The 16,597-nt window shown below is 40.7% G+C and overlaps 1 protein-coding gene across 1 annotated transcript in view; it reads left to right on the top strand.

Moving 5' to 3' along the window:
• The window catches only part of ror1 (receptor tyrosine kinase-like orphan receptor 1), a 119,911-nt gene that overhangs the window by 68,394 nt on the left and 34,920 nt on the right, over positions 1-16,597 (top strand). Inside the window, 1 exon segment of the mRNA XM_029428818.1 lies at positions 12,071-12,133. Within this exon segment, the coding sequence (XP_029284678.1) occupies positions 12,071-12,133 (63 nt within the window).

Consider the following 16,597-nt stretch of genomic DNA (forward strand, 5'->3'; position numbering starts at 1 on the left):
TCTCATCACTCTGTACCTTTACCCTTTTTTTTTCTTCACATGTTATTTTTCTCCTCCTCACACACTGATGATTCCCAACATAGGCTAGAATTTAAAAATCTTCCAGTCTGTTTCCATTCAGTAAGTTTCCCACAACGTCAAGTTTACCTTTTATCATCTCCTCAGTTTTCATCACTTACGTCTGCCTGACATTTCTCCCTCTCCTTTTCTCTTTTGTTCTTCTTTTACATATTGTTGCCCTTTTTTTCCCCCCAAACTGAGGCAGATCCAGAGCAGGTGTCCCCCCCATTCCCCCTCCCTCTTCCTGACATTAGAGATGGGTCGAAGGGGAATTGGAAATCGGGGAGTGTATTTCTACGGTACACGCATAGTGATTAAACATACAAACACTTTTGGACAATCTGGGTTTTCACTTAATTAGGCAGAAAGCTAAATTTCATTATAAGACAAATCCCCCTCACTAAGGAAGCCTTTTGGGTCCAAGAATCACCTAACTCCTCCCTCACATGTGTAAAAAGCAGTATTCTTTATCCATTTCTACTACTTATTTATGTTTAATTTATTAGTTTACTGTCATCAATTCTTTGGAATATAGTAACATTTTCCTGCAAGATCAAACCAGACTTCAAAGTTACCTTTTCAGGGCATATAAATGCAGATTTTGTGACTGAGCTGGACTTGATTCTTGGCAGTCAAAATGATACTGTTTCCACTTTTTCCATTTTATTGACTATATTTGGTAGTGGAAATATATCGTATTTGTTTTATTCTCTGTTGGTAATAAAATTCTAGTTTCTAGTTTTCTTAAAATATATATAACTCAGTTTTGATACAAAATATTTGGCTGTAACCTTTTATTGTAGAGGGCAGGTCATTATAAGAGTGACATATCTACAATTAGTTTTTATGAGAAAACTACAACCTCTGCCTTTATTTTTTATTGGCCTCTATTATTTTTGCTCGGTTGCTTCCACTGTTTCTAGATGCCAGAGTTGTAGTGCTCAGATCCATCACTGCACAACATTACTGGCAAAAGTGATTGTTCAAAAAAGTATCTAATTAAGTCATGTATATCTTGAATGAAATGAAACTTGTTAAATACATTTATCGACCATCGTTTGCATATTTTAAATCATGCTCTATATCTCAGCACATTTTGAAATGTATGTGAAATATGCTTTTGTTTTGTAGTATGGTATGTGGACATGTTACAGTCCAAACCCCTGGCTGTAGAAAGGTTTTTCTGCAGTAGCGGAAAGTGTTTTGGACGCAGACCTTGTGGGTATGTCTTGTTTTCAGTACTCATTTCTCCCATCTCCCACCACTCAGCTCTTTTCCATTCACTCCTTTTCTCTCTTCCAGCCTCCTGTTTTACTCATTAGCCGGCTACCTTTACCTCTAAACAAGTAGAGGAATGCTGCTGCTTATTTTCTTAACCTGGGACGATGAGAGGTTCCCATAGAGCATCGATGTGATTGACAGGGAAGCGTGCTGGAAAGGTTCAGAGGTTCTCTGTTTGCCTCAGAGTCTCACTGTTGGCAGCCCATCATGGTTGGTGTCCAATATAGAGCTGGAAAACCAAAGAATAAGAATAACACAGCCAATTTTTACTGGAATGAATTTTTCTTGCACGAATGACGTTTCCTTTTTTGCTTTCATCTCTCTCCGTCCTAGTCTCTACAGTATATCTCCCCCTCTCTTATTTCTCCCACAACTTGCTCTTTATTTCTCCTTCTTTCCCAGTCTGACTTTCTCTCTGGCCTGGAGTCAGATTTCTTGTGGCTAAGTCTATCCTACAGCGTCAGTCACAGAGTCATGATGTTGATGGAGACATGATGTCTCACACCCAGTTTCCCAGAAGCATTCCCAAATGTTTCATCACAGTTTATCTGTGCAGTCTGAAGCCAGCAATCAGTGGCCATCTTGCTCATCAGGTCAGTCAGTTCAAGAAGCACAGTGGTAGTAAAGAGAAAATGTGCTAACCACAATGGTTAGATGAATGGGGTTCTTAGTGGAAACATATCTTAGAGCTTAAACATAAAAACAAACTTTGACAATTGGTTTTATTTACATGATTTATAATACTCCTTATCTTAATTGTCTTTGGAAATACCAGAAGAAGAATACGCAGAAGTGTATCAAATTGCAGTAGTGTGTGTGTGTGTGTGTGTGTGTGTGTGTGTGTTTTTGCATTTTAGTGTGTGAATTCATTCATGCTTTAAAATCAAAGCAGTCTTGACTATGGCCTGAGTTAGACAGACCAGCAACATTCTGGCTAATAATGTTTTCCAAAAGACTGTGCTTGATGTGTCATTTAAATCAAACATCCTTAGCTTGAGATGTTCATGCTCTGTATTTCATTAGTAGTGTCTGGCCTAAATATTCTCATTGATTTAAGTTGGCCTGCCTATACCTTACAGTCATTATACGTCGTGCAGACAAGGCATGATTCAGCCTGGTGAGTGAGGAAATACCTACAGATGTAGAGAATGGTTTTGGAACGGCGCCAAGCTCGACTGTAGTCACATGATGTCTAAATCCGAGTCACGTTTGAAATCCAGCAGCATTATCCTGGCATTCCCAGATTCCATCTGCTAGGGCCTCTCCCTTTGAATTTGTCATCCTCAAGGAATCTAGGAATGCCGACAGTGAGCTTATGGAGTCTGTACGTGTCCCTGACTGCACCTGAGCATGCACACATACACACACATAGGCTGGCATGCAACATGGCATATGTCTTATTCACACTGTTGACACACATGATACACTATTTACAGAAAGGTCACGTACAAAAAGCCAAGCGAGATGACTATATTCATATCACCCACACACACACACACACACACACAGCCTGACTGACTTTTACTTTAGGTCTTAAATCTTACATTCCTCGTATGACCCCATGACACACAGAGACCTCAACACGGAGACCTCAACACGGACATAACGTTAACGTGCACCATATTCACATCATTAAACGCTATGTCTAATTTTTTTGCACAGTACACTTTAGTAGCACATCCTCTGCAGTAAAGTGACACACTAACATGCAGGTGTGATGACTCTATCCACATTCCTCGGACAGATGAACAGACGGCTACCTCTGCAGATTACGTCAAGGTCTCTGGGCTCATTCTATCTGCTTGGAAGCGATCAGGTTTTCCAGAAAGCTGAGCGCTTGCACACATACCCACACTTGTACTGGACCTGTCAGGTGAAAACGGATGAGTTGCACAGTAGGTGGTAACATGCTTGTCCACATTCCCCACTAGTCTGCTTACATCGCTGGTAACAGGAGCCAAAGGGGAGCCTCGCCCAAAATGGGCTAACCAGACCTTACATCAATGTGGTTTCCATTGCAGAGCCTCACAGGGACAGCAGGGGCTTGTGCATTAGCCTGTTGAACCTATCAGGACACATGCAGTTCTATAGGGCCAAACAGGGCATGGTAGGGCTTCTGCAGAGCCATCAGCACAGCGTGAAGTTACTCCAAACAGTGCCGTTTCGGTCATGATGAAACAGACAAATGTGTAAAATGGACTCTAGCTTTGTATAAACTAAGATTCATATAACATAGCCAGCCTATCCCTGCAATGAAGATGTGTAAAGTTGCTCTCATTGGACATAAATCCAAACAAACCTTTATAGACTTAAGTTAACTCCCTAGCTTCAGCCCTCTGTGTCAAGTGTACAATACTGTGTGTTTGCGTTGGTTTCCTTGGCACGGTCAGGTTTCCTCCCATATTACAAAGACATCAAGTGCTGTAGCCTGGTGGACTGGAAATTTTAATTTGGACATGATGTGAGTGGAGCTGACCAGTAAGAAGACTAACGGTTATCCATGTCAGCTCAAGCTAGTACGTATACGTGGTGGAAATTAATATCACAATATTATCGGGAGTAATTTCCAAGATTCTTTTCTGATTTCTATGTGAATCTAGATTCACATAGAATACATGGGCCAATGTATACATGTTCACCACATAAACTGAGCAAACTGTTGTTTAATTAAATTAATTTTGTCTCACTGTTATCCTCTCAATCAAACAAAACTTCACATATGTAAAAGAAGAGCTCAAGCTATTAATTGTGATGATACATTTGTCATTACAATTTGCTTGGATTAATTAATTCAAACAAAACACAACACAATCATTTTATCATGAAATGGTTCTGCTGTCACTTTTACAGAAAGTTAATAAACGATAATATTGACTTATGTGGAGCCCTTAGTGTCAGGTTAATTGAGATCCTAAAGTATAAAGGTCACATTTTAGTGTGACCTACACTATCCAAATCGGCCTAGTGAGGGTGTAGAAGCTACTATAGGGTTTCAGTGCACATTGTGGGAGCCCCCTCCCCTCGGTTTGTGTTTGTGTTGCACGGTTAGACAGAGTGGTGGTGGAGATGACGTTAAACTGGTTTTGATTAAAACTACACGCCCTTTGATGTCTCTATGGAAATTCTCTTACCACTCAGCCGTGCTCTGCCACCATGGACGGAGGAATGCTGGGTAGTGACAGTTGTCCGTGTGAGCCTGACGCTGTGTGATCATTTTTAGTGAAGTGACAAGCTGCTGTTTAAAGGAATCTTCTCAGCACTTAATGATCTGTGTCAGCTTTTGCTTGGTGTGCTCAGGTTTCCCCTCAAGTAGCTCTGCAGCAGTTTAAAAACCCTCTGAAGTGGTTGGGAGTTCAGATTTAATGTTCGATAGGTTAATGCAACGATTCAGCTACACGTTAAAACCTGTGTGCAATATACAGATCTATTTTAACCTCTTCCACTCCGCCCCTCCATACCCTAGACCCATTTTTGTCTTTTTTGACGGGGTATATTAAGATAGCAGGTCGACAGTATATGTCATATAGAAGTGGTTACGTCATCTGAGAGCTTGGAAACTGACGATTAATTTGAGATGCAGCTCAGCACTGTGTGTCAAGTTGTTCTAGTCATAAACATTATGTTTTTTCTATAGGCACCTATTCAAATGTTGAAAGTTTAGAGTGTATAAGAGCTTAGAACATTTTTGATATAAGTATATGATGGCCATTCCCATGCTCAATTATGTCTCATAGTTGTTGCAGCAATTTGTGGGTTGAATGTAACACAGATTTGGTGCAAAATTTAACCACGAGAATAAATTTAAAAAAAAAATCCAAAATACCACATCTACCACAAAGACGTTGAGGAACACCATAAAAAAAATCCATGCTGCGATTTGGTTTCAAAAACTTCTGACATTTGAACATTTCTGCAAGAATTATATTTTTCGGCAATTAGATTACGAGCACTTCTGTTCTGGAAACTGCTCAGAAACCCCCTTACTGTCAATACACAGAGGAAAGCCATACATCCTCTGAATGACCTCAGTCTCTAGTTTGTGGTTGTAAAGTTTCATGAGGCTGTGATTATCTTAGAGCTCCAAACAGGTCAAGTTTCAAAAAATGGTCTCACTACAATCAAATAGCTACTATGGGAAGTAACACCATCACACATAAACACATACAACCAGTCTCATTGGATCCACAAGAGTCTCAGCTTTCCAGTCATACCCAATATATGCAATTCCAAGACTGTTTAGGGACCCCAGCATGCAGAAACCATTTTTAGAATAGGCCAAAATAACACATTTGTACTGCATAGGATTACCATAATGGGCATGTCTGTAAAGGGGAGACTCGTGGGTACCCATAGAACAGCTTTCACTCTGATATCTTGAGGTGAGAGGTCAAGGGACCCCTGTGAAATTGGATTTACCAGTTTTTAACGCTTCAAAGTTTAACTTTGAAGCGTCATTCAGCCTCCTTCGCGACAAGCTAGCATGGCAATAATGCCGGCTTCCTCGGGGAGTTTAAGAGGTTAAACTTAAAGATATATTTCTACAAAGATAAGACTGGAGAACTCTTCCTAATCCCTCAAAATGCCAGTGTCTATGAACAGTGTCTCCAGAAAGTATGTAAGTACATGTCAGCTTGATCAAGGTACATAATATAAAAAAACTATTGTGTTTTTAAACTGGCCCGTTTTACCCAAAAAGCCGAAGTTCCCTCAAACAGTATAAAAATAATGAATAAAATGTTGTGGTCAAGCCAAACTGCTTTCCAAAACATGTAGTATGTGTTGCATAAAATATTCTCTCTGCTCAGCTCTGTGTGATTTTTGGAAGGGAATCAATCTTGTTGTCCATTGTTCTGATCCAAAAAGGGCCTTGTCACGCAGCCTCCTGTCATCTATCCTGCTCACATCTCCACCCTCCTCTCTCTCTCTCTCTCTCCTCTCTCTCTCTCTCTCTCTCTCTCTCTCTCTCTCTCTCTCTCTCACCCCCTTATGTGGTCTTATAAGGTTACAGAGCAGAACCTTCTGAGGCAATGCAGTGTGTTAGTGGTTCCTGTGTTCTTTGGTGCATGATGTCCTCAGGGCAACACTCAGTCCCTGAACTGGGCCTGCTTTTATTCCTCTATATGCTCCAGTTGAGCCTGGGAACAAACACCTGCATACACGCACGCACACGCACACACACAGGTGCAGCTATACAGTCAAGCACACACTATAATGCACTCTATTTACTGTCTGAAATCTCAATTTACTTGTTCCCTCTGTCTCTCTTTAAAGCATAATTTCAGGTTACTTTTATCTCAGGTTTATTACAGTTGTGGTGGTAGTTTTAGCATTATTTGTATTTGTAATAAAAATGTTGGACTTGCAAAGTAGGTAACAAATGGATATACCTAGCAAGAAGTCAGACTTGGCAAGTAATACAAGAATTCTGACACATTTGAAATGTTTTGTAAGATAAAACAAAGGCAAACGGTTAAATAGTTTCCCAAACAGTATGTTGTAAGTCCACCTCAGTTTACAGACTGACTTCCTGGTCCTGTTTTTGTCTACTTTACTTGATGTAGTTGTGTATGCACAAAATGTTCCTGTGCCATCAAGAATTAGTACGAGAGACCGTTTCTTGCCTCCACAGGCTTTGTTGTAGCGCCTGTTGCCTTGTTCCCAGATCTCAGCAGTTACTGTGGCACGTACTATGTGAAAAGATCTTATAGAAGTGGCCAAAACTACAAAAAATAAGATCCGAGTTGTAAAAACTGGAATTTCGGACACTAGAATGACCATCTACATACTGGTTTTCTGTCTCCTCCCTCCCTGTGGCTGGCCATCAGTCCCTTGACTCTGTGATGCCCATATATGATCAGTGTAACAGTTATCTCACACAATCCAAGTCTTCTTCCCTCCATTTATCTCTAAGTCTTCCCTCACATTGCTCTTTTTTTTCTCTTCATTTTGGCATGACATAATCTTTATTTTTTCGCCAAGTCTCTAACTTTCCACCCATTTTTTAATCTTGAGCCTAATTACGCTAATAATTCATTAAGGCAGCTTGAGCCCTATATGGTGCTCAGTCTGGTTGTGGATGCAACAGTGGGACATTAGTGCTTATCTCACTCTTATTATTGTCTGTAACTATGTAGTCGGGTATACAAGAGGAAGAGATGTTCACATAAATACTTTAACTACTTCCTTTTGGTAAAGCAAGAGATTTGTTTTCAGTAGAAGCAGCAAAATGAATAAAAAGACAGAGACAGTAAGGACACAATAAGAGAGGAAAACACTTGCTGGACGGAAAGAGAGATACCGATGAAGACAAATTTGAGAAGGAAATAATTTTCATACCTAAATTTTCCTCATCTACGCATATCCATCGTTCACCTCTTTAAAACAGAAATATGTCGTAGTTATATTGTCAAAATGGTGGGATGGAATAGGGATGATGGAAGAGGTCCTTGGGAGAGGCCCTAATAACAGAGCGGGAGAGCTCATACATCAGTCTCACTCACCACACCAACCACCATGGCTCCAAACCCAGCCCCCCAGACTATATAACAGCATATTTTCAATGCATAACTGTTCAAATTGAACATTTCTGATTTGGTTCAGCCTTACCCTGTGAGGCTCCCTCTTTCTCCTTTACTTCAGTACTCTCACTCATAACAAATCCCATGAGTTCCAAGTTCTGCACTAATTCCTATATTCTGCTGTCAAAGTAAAGTCACACCAAATTCTCAGAGCTTTATAGGGGTGAAACTCATGTCCCAGCGTGATTTTTATCATCATAGGCCAGCTGGATGAGGATCAGAGTCTGCTCTCATGGAACTTTCTGCCTGGTGTTTGGATGTCTGGACTTCTCAAACACATCTTCATGTTAACCATTTACTGTATATTTTGCCACTACAATGACAATTGAGTTGTACACAGTTGCAAATGAAAGAAGTGGTTCCAAAATGTGTGTGAAATATGCAATACCAGCCAAGAGGGGAAAGTGATACTATATTACAGGTTGTCAAACATCCAGAATATCCATCCAACATATCACTACTGGCATGCTATGGAAGTATGTGCACAGCTCTTTGATCCAGATTATATTGCTTTTCTTTGGAAATAACGGTAAAATTGGGGTTTCAACAGTTGAGATAATCGTCGTTTTAATAAAAAAACAATAAGCAGAGATGCTATTGGATCACTAATAGTTCTGGGAAGCTGTCTTGTGGCCGTAAAATTGGAAGTGATGTGAAATGATAGACAAGCAACTAAAAGGTAGCTTGGCTCTTGGCTGGAGAGACGGCACGAACCAGACTAAGACCGATGCTGATGAATTCTGGGCTTTTCAGGAGTGACTGTTGGGGTGAACCACATGCATATGAAGTGATGGCGATAATGTTATCAACATTCAATTACAAAACAGGATGGTGCATTCACATGTAAACTGGCATCTAGTTTGATGGTGGTGTATGCTATTGGCAGCAAAACATTATTCTGAGACAAAGTCTTACATAAACTTAGAACTTAGAATTGGTGCACATGGCCCGGTTAGATTACAACAATGCACTGAGGTTGGTTGTCTGTGTACATGTTATTGGCCTTCAGCAACATATATAATCTTTATCACATTGACATATAGGCCTAATAGTGTTTTAGTTAATATATCCATTTATTTTAGCTTCCATCCATCCATCGTCTACCGCTTATCCGGGGTCGGGTCGCAGGGGCAGCAAAACCCCAAACTTCCCTTCTCCGGGCAACATCCTCCAGCTCCGACTGGGGGATCCCGAGGCGTTCCCAGGCCAGTGAGTAATCTTAGCCTAAATTACTAAATAGGTTGGGTGTCATTGCATCTAAATGGACCCATATGAGCATTTTCTGATCTGACATTGATAGAAAATGCTCATCCCCAACAACAAAATAGGTGGTTTTGTCCGTTCCCTTTCAAAACAACCCATATTACCATTCCAAAACAAACCATATGATTATTTTCTGATCTGCCAACTCGATAGTTAAGTTTTGGTCAAGTTTAAGCAACTAAACTTCTTGGGTAAGGTCTGGGAAAGGTCATGGTTAAAAGAAACGAATGTTGATTGTTGATTGGAAAAAAAGATGCTAACCATGGTCTCAAGTCAAAGTCAGAGTGTCAGTGAGTATTTCAGGTCAAACCAAATAAAAGTCAAAGAATTTTCTTTTCTCTATCATCTCATTCGTACTGGCAGACGAGTATGCTTTATATAATACACACATCCAGTTAACATATGGGAGAACATCAGAATCAGGATCATGATCCACTCAGGGGCCCAGAACCACAACTGCAAGAACCATTGATCTAAGATGACACAGGCGCTGTGAAGGTGCCTAATTTTAGGTCCTCATTACAAATTGGCCTATCACAATTGCTTCCCTCTGTTACTGAGAAACATTAAAAAGCTGATCTCAAAATTACTCTGCAGTTCATCCCAGATATTCCAGATGATTGTCTCAATGAAAGAGAACTAACAGATGTGACCTAAATAGTGGAGAGATAAAGTGGAAGAGAGAGAGAAATAGAATAAAAATAAGGGAATAACGTCCATCTTAAAGGTAAAATAAGAACTAGAAGAGCAATCAGAGAGTGTAGACCTCCGCCAAGGCGTTTCTATAAGTGAAAAATAATTTGTGTCTCCGCCCCGTGAATTGGATCCACTCCAAAATGTAATGGTTTCTTCCTTCACACTTCCAACAATGTTCATAACAATTGTTCCAGTAGTTTTACCTTAAACCTGCTGACAAACACAAACCAAACCAAAAAAATAACCTCCTGGGTGGAGGTAAAAATTAAATGTGCCACAGTTTTTTCCAGAATTTTAAAATGTTTTCCAAAGAGTGGACTAACCCGAAATTTGCAATAAAAAATGTAACCGGTCTTGATACATCTACATATTCTTCTCAAAAACGATGCCTACTCCATACCGTTTTTTTACACTTCCACGTGGTACAGCTTTCCCTCTCCCCCCCCCCCCTCCTTCCCCTTCCCTTATATCCCTTATACTCCCATGTCCAGCCACTCTATTGAACTCTCACCTGGCTGCACTTGGCTAGCTTTGTGTTAGTGAAACTAGTGAGCCGCAACGTCCCCTCTCCTCTGTCCTTTATAAACCACAGAGCTCTGTGTTTCTTTAAGCCTTTCAACCCAGAGCACAGAAAGAATTTAGTCTCACCTTGGGGCCAAGACTCGCTATAATACACACAATGTCATCTTAGAAGCCTCCAGGAACAAACCAGAGAGTCATTATGGGCCCTGTAACACAACTCAGAAACGTATGATAAATATGTAGCTAGCGAGTTTAATACTTATCAGTTTAATAAAGAGATAGCTTAATGAGCACATGCAAACCTTTATTATAGACCAACCCTCCAGTGTTTCTACATATCTATAACAATCTTGACCCTCATAAAGTTGCCCGCCTGTTGTGAGCCTGTTGGTGCTGATGCCCAAAGAGCTGCTTATTAACACAGCTCCACCACACAGTCATTACCATTCTGACACAGCATGTGTGAAACAACACATTATCACCCAATTAGCATGACCCCGTGTCAGGCGCCTGGTCCCGTTTGACTGCAGACTTTCTCCCCGACTGTCACCCTGCATGCCACACACGTAACAATAATGTTTTCATGTTGTAAAGTCATGAATAAACTGTTTAATTAAATTGTGTTGCTGAAATGTATGTAAGTGTAGTATGTACAGGGAAGGTTCACAGATATATGCGTGTACAGTTGTATCATTTCACATGCTTGCATGTTTTTGAGCCATTTGCTCATTTATCATGTTAAACTATCCCATCATGCACCAAGATACACATACTGCATACACACCTGGGTCAAAACTCATTTGAACCACGGGATGACATATGTGTGTTGAGTGTAAGTCCAGTGTACAAAGAAGCAGCAAAGATAAAACAGTTTCAGGTCCCATCCATGTCAGTCCTGCATGTTTAAGTCCAGCAGGCTTTTTCATTTGCCGGGACCTTGTGACCTGTGGCAGTGCACACTGGATCCCATTTTCGGTCTTCTCTCCTTTAATGAAAAGCAGAGGGCTGCTCTGTCGTCAGCTGCTAATAACGCAGCATTAGGTCCACATGGCTCGCTGATGGGCTCCCTGTTATACATTCAAACCTTTGATCTGCACCAGCAAATGTACAATGCTATCACCAGATTTGAGATGGGAAAAGCAGTGTGTGTGTTTGTGTCTGTTTGCGGTCTTTTACATAGAAACGTGGCTGCATCATTGGGATTGTTTATTTCATACGTAATATAATTAAAGCAGCATTAGCCACCACACAGACCTTGTTATTTGACTTTGTTTGACTAAAATTAAAGAGTAGGGTAAGAGCTGTCGTTTAATAATTTGGGGCAGTGTGTTGTTGCTGTTGGGCGTTAGAAGAAATTTGAACAAGGTTGAATCTTCATCAACTTCCCCATTTAGCACCACTGGGCGACTTTTGAGTATTTGAGCAGCAGTAGGTGGTGGCAGCATGTTTTTTAAGGTACGATTCACAATTAACGATATGCTGGCTGTCACATTTACAGTGTTTGAGTGTATTCGTGAAGGGGGCTGAAGCTCACAGCTTGTCATTTCTTCACTTACTCTTCCACATTTATTCTAATTGTAGGGTTCATGATCCGTGTAATGAAATGGGAATGGCTAGAGGCAAAGAGCCAGAAATATGCTAATAGTCTTCTTCATTTCCTCTGTTTACAGGGTCTGAGTTTCCCAAAGACCCCAGTGTGATAGCTACCACTTCATGGAACACCTCTAGTGATGGTAAAGACACACACACACACACACACACACACACACACACACACACACACACACACACACACACACACACACACACACACACACACACACACAGCAGAGGGCTCCATTTCAACACATCCTTCACAAACATCTTTCCAGAAAACTGTAGTAGTGAACACATCTGCAATACATGATGATATGTTCACATTGCAATTAACACATGGTACAAACCCCACATGTAATGACTGAAATTGCACTCAATGATGTGTTACTTTCGAATGTACACATCTAATTACACATCCTCTGGGAATGGTCACCTTCAGCAACTCAAACAACACCCGTTGTCCGAGCGTAGGCCACCGTTGAGGATAATTGATGGAAGGAATTACACATTGATCTGCTCAACATGTGGGAACTCAGCCACAGGTGCACTGCATTTCCCTAATTTCCACTGACCTACTTTTAGCCACATCTACCAGTGGATCTTCAAGAATGTGCTGGTGCTCTCACGACTTTTTAAAAACTTTGCTCCAGTTTAGTAAAAGTATTTATTTTGTGGTGAGGATGGTTACAACTCCTGCAGCTGCCCAGGTTTAGATCAGTAGATCCTGATGGAGGAAACATTTAAAACGGCTGTTCTCCTGTCAGCACTGCAGGAGTCAGATCCATGAAATTTTCTGGATTAATTCTTAACACTGTTGTACAGAGTTATCAGTCAAATCTCGCCGCCTCTCCTCAGTTTCCCCCCCGGGCTTAAAGAGCCAACATCCGCATAATCTCCCACGAAGATATCCTGACTTGGAAGATCCTCAACATTAGACTTTATTGAACTTGACCTTTTAGTTTAGCTCTTTCCTTTTGCCTGGTTTGTTTAATTCAACTCTGGCAAAGCCAAGTCTCCCACAACATCCGTCCCCACAGTGGATTCTGTGTTGACAAAAAAAAACACGCGTTGTTAAACACACGGGCAACAACGAAGACGGTAGTTTCTGGACATGATTGAGCAGTTTAGTCAAGACAATGATTATGGTGACCAATCAAGGATGTTTAAAAAAGTCATAAATACAATGAGGAGTAGTTCCAAACAAATCATAGAGACAGCTTTAGTTTTCCACAACAACATGAAATATAAAAACCTACAAAGGCTTCACGTGTGCGTGTGCGTGTGCGTGTGCGTGTGCGTGTGCGTGTGCGTGTGCGTGTGCTCATAGGAGTGCATCTGTGAGTGTGTCGATTTGAGCTCAGCCCCATGACTAACATCTGTTTCTTATCTGATGGATGGATGGTGATTGCACCACTTGTTTTGTCTGCAGGCAGGGAATGGTTTTGATTGACCAAGCAGACAGCATTCAGGTAGCGTGGCTCTATCAGTATGCATCAGTAGCAGGAAGTTATCATGCTGAAAGAGGCTCATTATTGGGCTGAAATCAGGGGTGATGATAGTTTACTGAACTCATTTGGCCAGGGGCTTTCTTTGAGTCTTCCTTTCTTTTTTCTTTGTTTCATTTTATCCGTTTTCCTTCCTTTACTTCCTTTCCTCTCTCTCCCTTTCTCTGTTGGAGAGTGACCCAACTTTAATGAAATTTACTTTAAGCCATAGCTGGCAATGCTACAGTCCCAGCTCCTCAGTGTATCTACTGAGTATGTTTAGTTAGCTGTGCAGCCACTCAGGTTTCTGCGCCTCTGTCTTGCTGAGAGCAGCCTGCCTTGTACAGCTTTACTCTCGTGTGTGTGTGTAATCCAATATAGACATACAGTTCATTCGCATATAGAAATACAATGTTGCTGGTGAGATGAAAAGGTATTGTGTAACTAGTCTTTGTTTGGAACATGTATAGTTTGTGTGTTCTGCGGTTGTGTGGGTGTGCGCGTGTTTACGTTTGTGTGCCTGCGTGTGAGTGTTTGATTGTACAAAACCGCTGCGAGCAAATGCACCCTGATGACAGAGCACAATTTAGTCGCCTGCCACATTAAAGGGACAGTCCGCAGAAATGGTTTGAGTTTCACAGTACTCCTAGTGCCAAATACCACAACACTCACCACGAGACCATTACATACAGAGCGGCTTTGTTGTACAGATATTGGCAGGACATCTTTCTCCCTTTCACCTCTCTTCTCATCATTTCCTCTTGTCCTCTCCTCTTGTCTCTGCTTTCCTTTCTTCTGCTCCCCACTGCTTTATTGTCAGTTATTATAACTGCTAAATGAAGTGTGCAGGCACACAGCTCCAAAAACCATTTTCTTTTCCATCAACTCAACTAATGAGACGACGATAAAGTGACTCGGTTTGTGTGACCTTCTTGACTTTGGCAAAACACACTTTTAAGAGTTTGTCTGTTCTCATTCAATGTATGAAGTGCTTTTATGTTTTTAGATAATATAGTCGGACTCAACAGGCACATTAAGTCGGTGAGGTGTTGCATCAGCATGTAGGCGAGATTCGGTCCACTACTCTCATAACATTGTAGCCACAGATTCCCAGCTGATCCCACGTGACTTTGTGTTGATAGTCGGGAAGTCACACATCCACACACACTGCCACACACCCTCATTAAGACAAATGTTTCACCAGTAGCAATGACCTCAGGTTCTACCAGCGTGTGAATTTGCACACCTCTGTGATGGGTGTCATATTGTGTTATGAGAGGTGATGACCTGTGACTACAGGGAGTGATGCAACATTACATACACCTGGACACCACCTAAAACCACCTGCCTTCAAATTTGTGGATTTTTACTTTTTCATATATACATGTAACTATATTTGAATAAAACTTTAATTCAAAGCGCTTTAGAATGTTCCTCTCACACACACATCTGAGCATCATGAGCTATTTGGGGTTCAGGACATCTGAGCTTGTGATTTAGTATTATAGTTTGTATTAATTGAGAAAATGAGGAATACAAAAACAAAAGAGGGTGGACAACATTGCAGCTCTAGTTCAAGCAGTGAACCGATGCAAACACTCAGCAAAGAATATTAATGATCTGATGATCATAGCAGGAAAATAAATAGTTATTCTCAGCATGAAAGAAAGCTGAACCCACCCCCACATCAGAGATAGACATAGATAATAATATGATGATTTCCTACAGGCTGTAAATATTTGCTGTGCCCATGAATGCGTCTTTATTGTTTGAGAAAATTCGCCCTTCCAATTACACGTGTAAGACTCTTTGAGAAAGCAGTCAGACGACCTAAAATGCATTATATAGTGTACAAACATGGATTCCTGGAAAAGTTTAGATTCTGGACTTCCAGTAATGATTTTCCCTGAACACTAATGACAGACTGTTTCCCAATTAAAGGCACAGGGCACATTTTTAGCTTTTGGAGGTGTAAAAGTTTAATTCTACAAGGATTTTTAATGTTAATGTGACAAATTTCAGTCTAAACAACACACCAGAGTAAAGCTTAATGAGAAAATATTATTTAATGAAACTGTTCCTTCTGTATCAAGATGCATTAGGCCACAGTCATGTTTTCCATCTCAGTACTCATACAGTCGCCTCATGACATTTAAAGTGATTACAAACGCAATCAGACGCGACAGAACTCATACACATTGAACATTTTATTTATGCTTTTCCCTTCTGTTGGAGCATGCTTCCTACTTTATAATCATGTCAGAGTTTGACCTATCAGTTAGCTACAACCTATTACACCATCTACTACGTTGTATTATCAGGTTTTGCCTTGTTGGCTTGTTAAGCAACCAGAGAACACAGGGGTGTGAGTCCGTGCATTACATCTTTTTTTAAGTGTGTGTATTGCTGGCTAGATGTTTAGACTTTGCAGAAGGACAATAATATAAGAATAAATGGTGTTACTTATACATTATGTCTCTATGAAGTAATGCGAGTGTCTCTCCTAAGTGACGTTTTCTATGTCTGAAACTGTAGCACACACATGGGCAGTGGAGTGGAGGAGTAAGTAGAGAGAGAGAGAGACAGAGAGAGTAAATGGGATGGATGCTTCTTTGTGGCGGTGAAGTATGCCATTAATAGTACAGTAATAGCAAAAAGTAATGTTTGTTCTGAATACTGTCCCGTTGTTTCTAAATATTGTGCCAATGTTTGAATTGATTTCAACTTTATGCATGACTTCAACATTGCCTTGGTGGAGTAGTGCTGCACAATATGAGGAGGATATGTGATATGCGATAACGTTGTTGAATATCGCGATAAGGATTACTTGTGATAAATAAACAGATATTAAAGGGTAATCAGTTACGCCTTTCTGTTGTTTTCAGTATGACAATTTATATAAACGATATATTGTGCAGCCCGATGCTGGAGGTTTTGTTCTGACTGCAGCGCTGTAATGTGGAAAGACAGGGCTGTACAAACAAGGGAGACTGTTGTGTATGTAGTGAAAGGAAGACAGATAAAAAAGTGGGTGAGAAGAGAGGAGAGTGCTGGTGGTACAGTCGATGGTGGGAGTCTCCTCATATTGTCACACACTTGTTAGCGCCACATTACTGT

Source organism: Cottoperca gobio, chromosome 4, assembly GCF_900634415.1.
Source record: "Cottoperca gobio chromosome 4, fCotGob3.1, whole genome shotgun sequence".
Taxonomy (NCBI): Eukaryota; Metazoa; Chordata; class Actinopteri; order Perciformes; family Bovichtidae; genus Cottoperca; species Cottoperca gobio.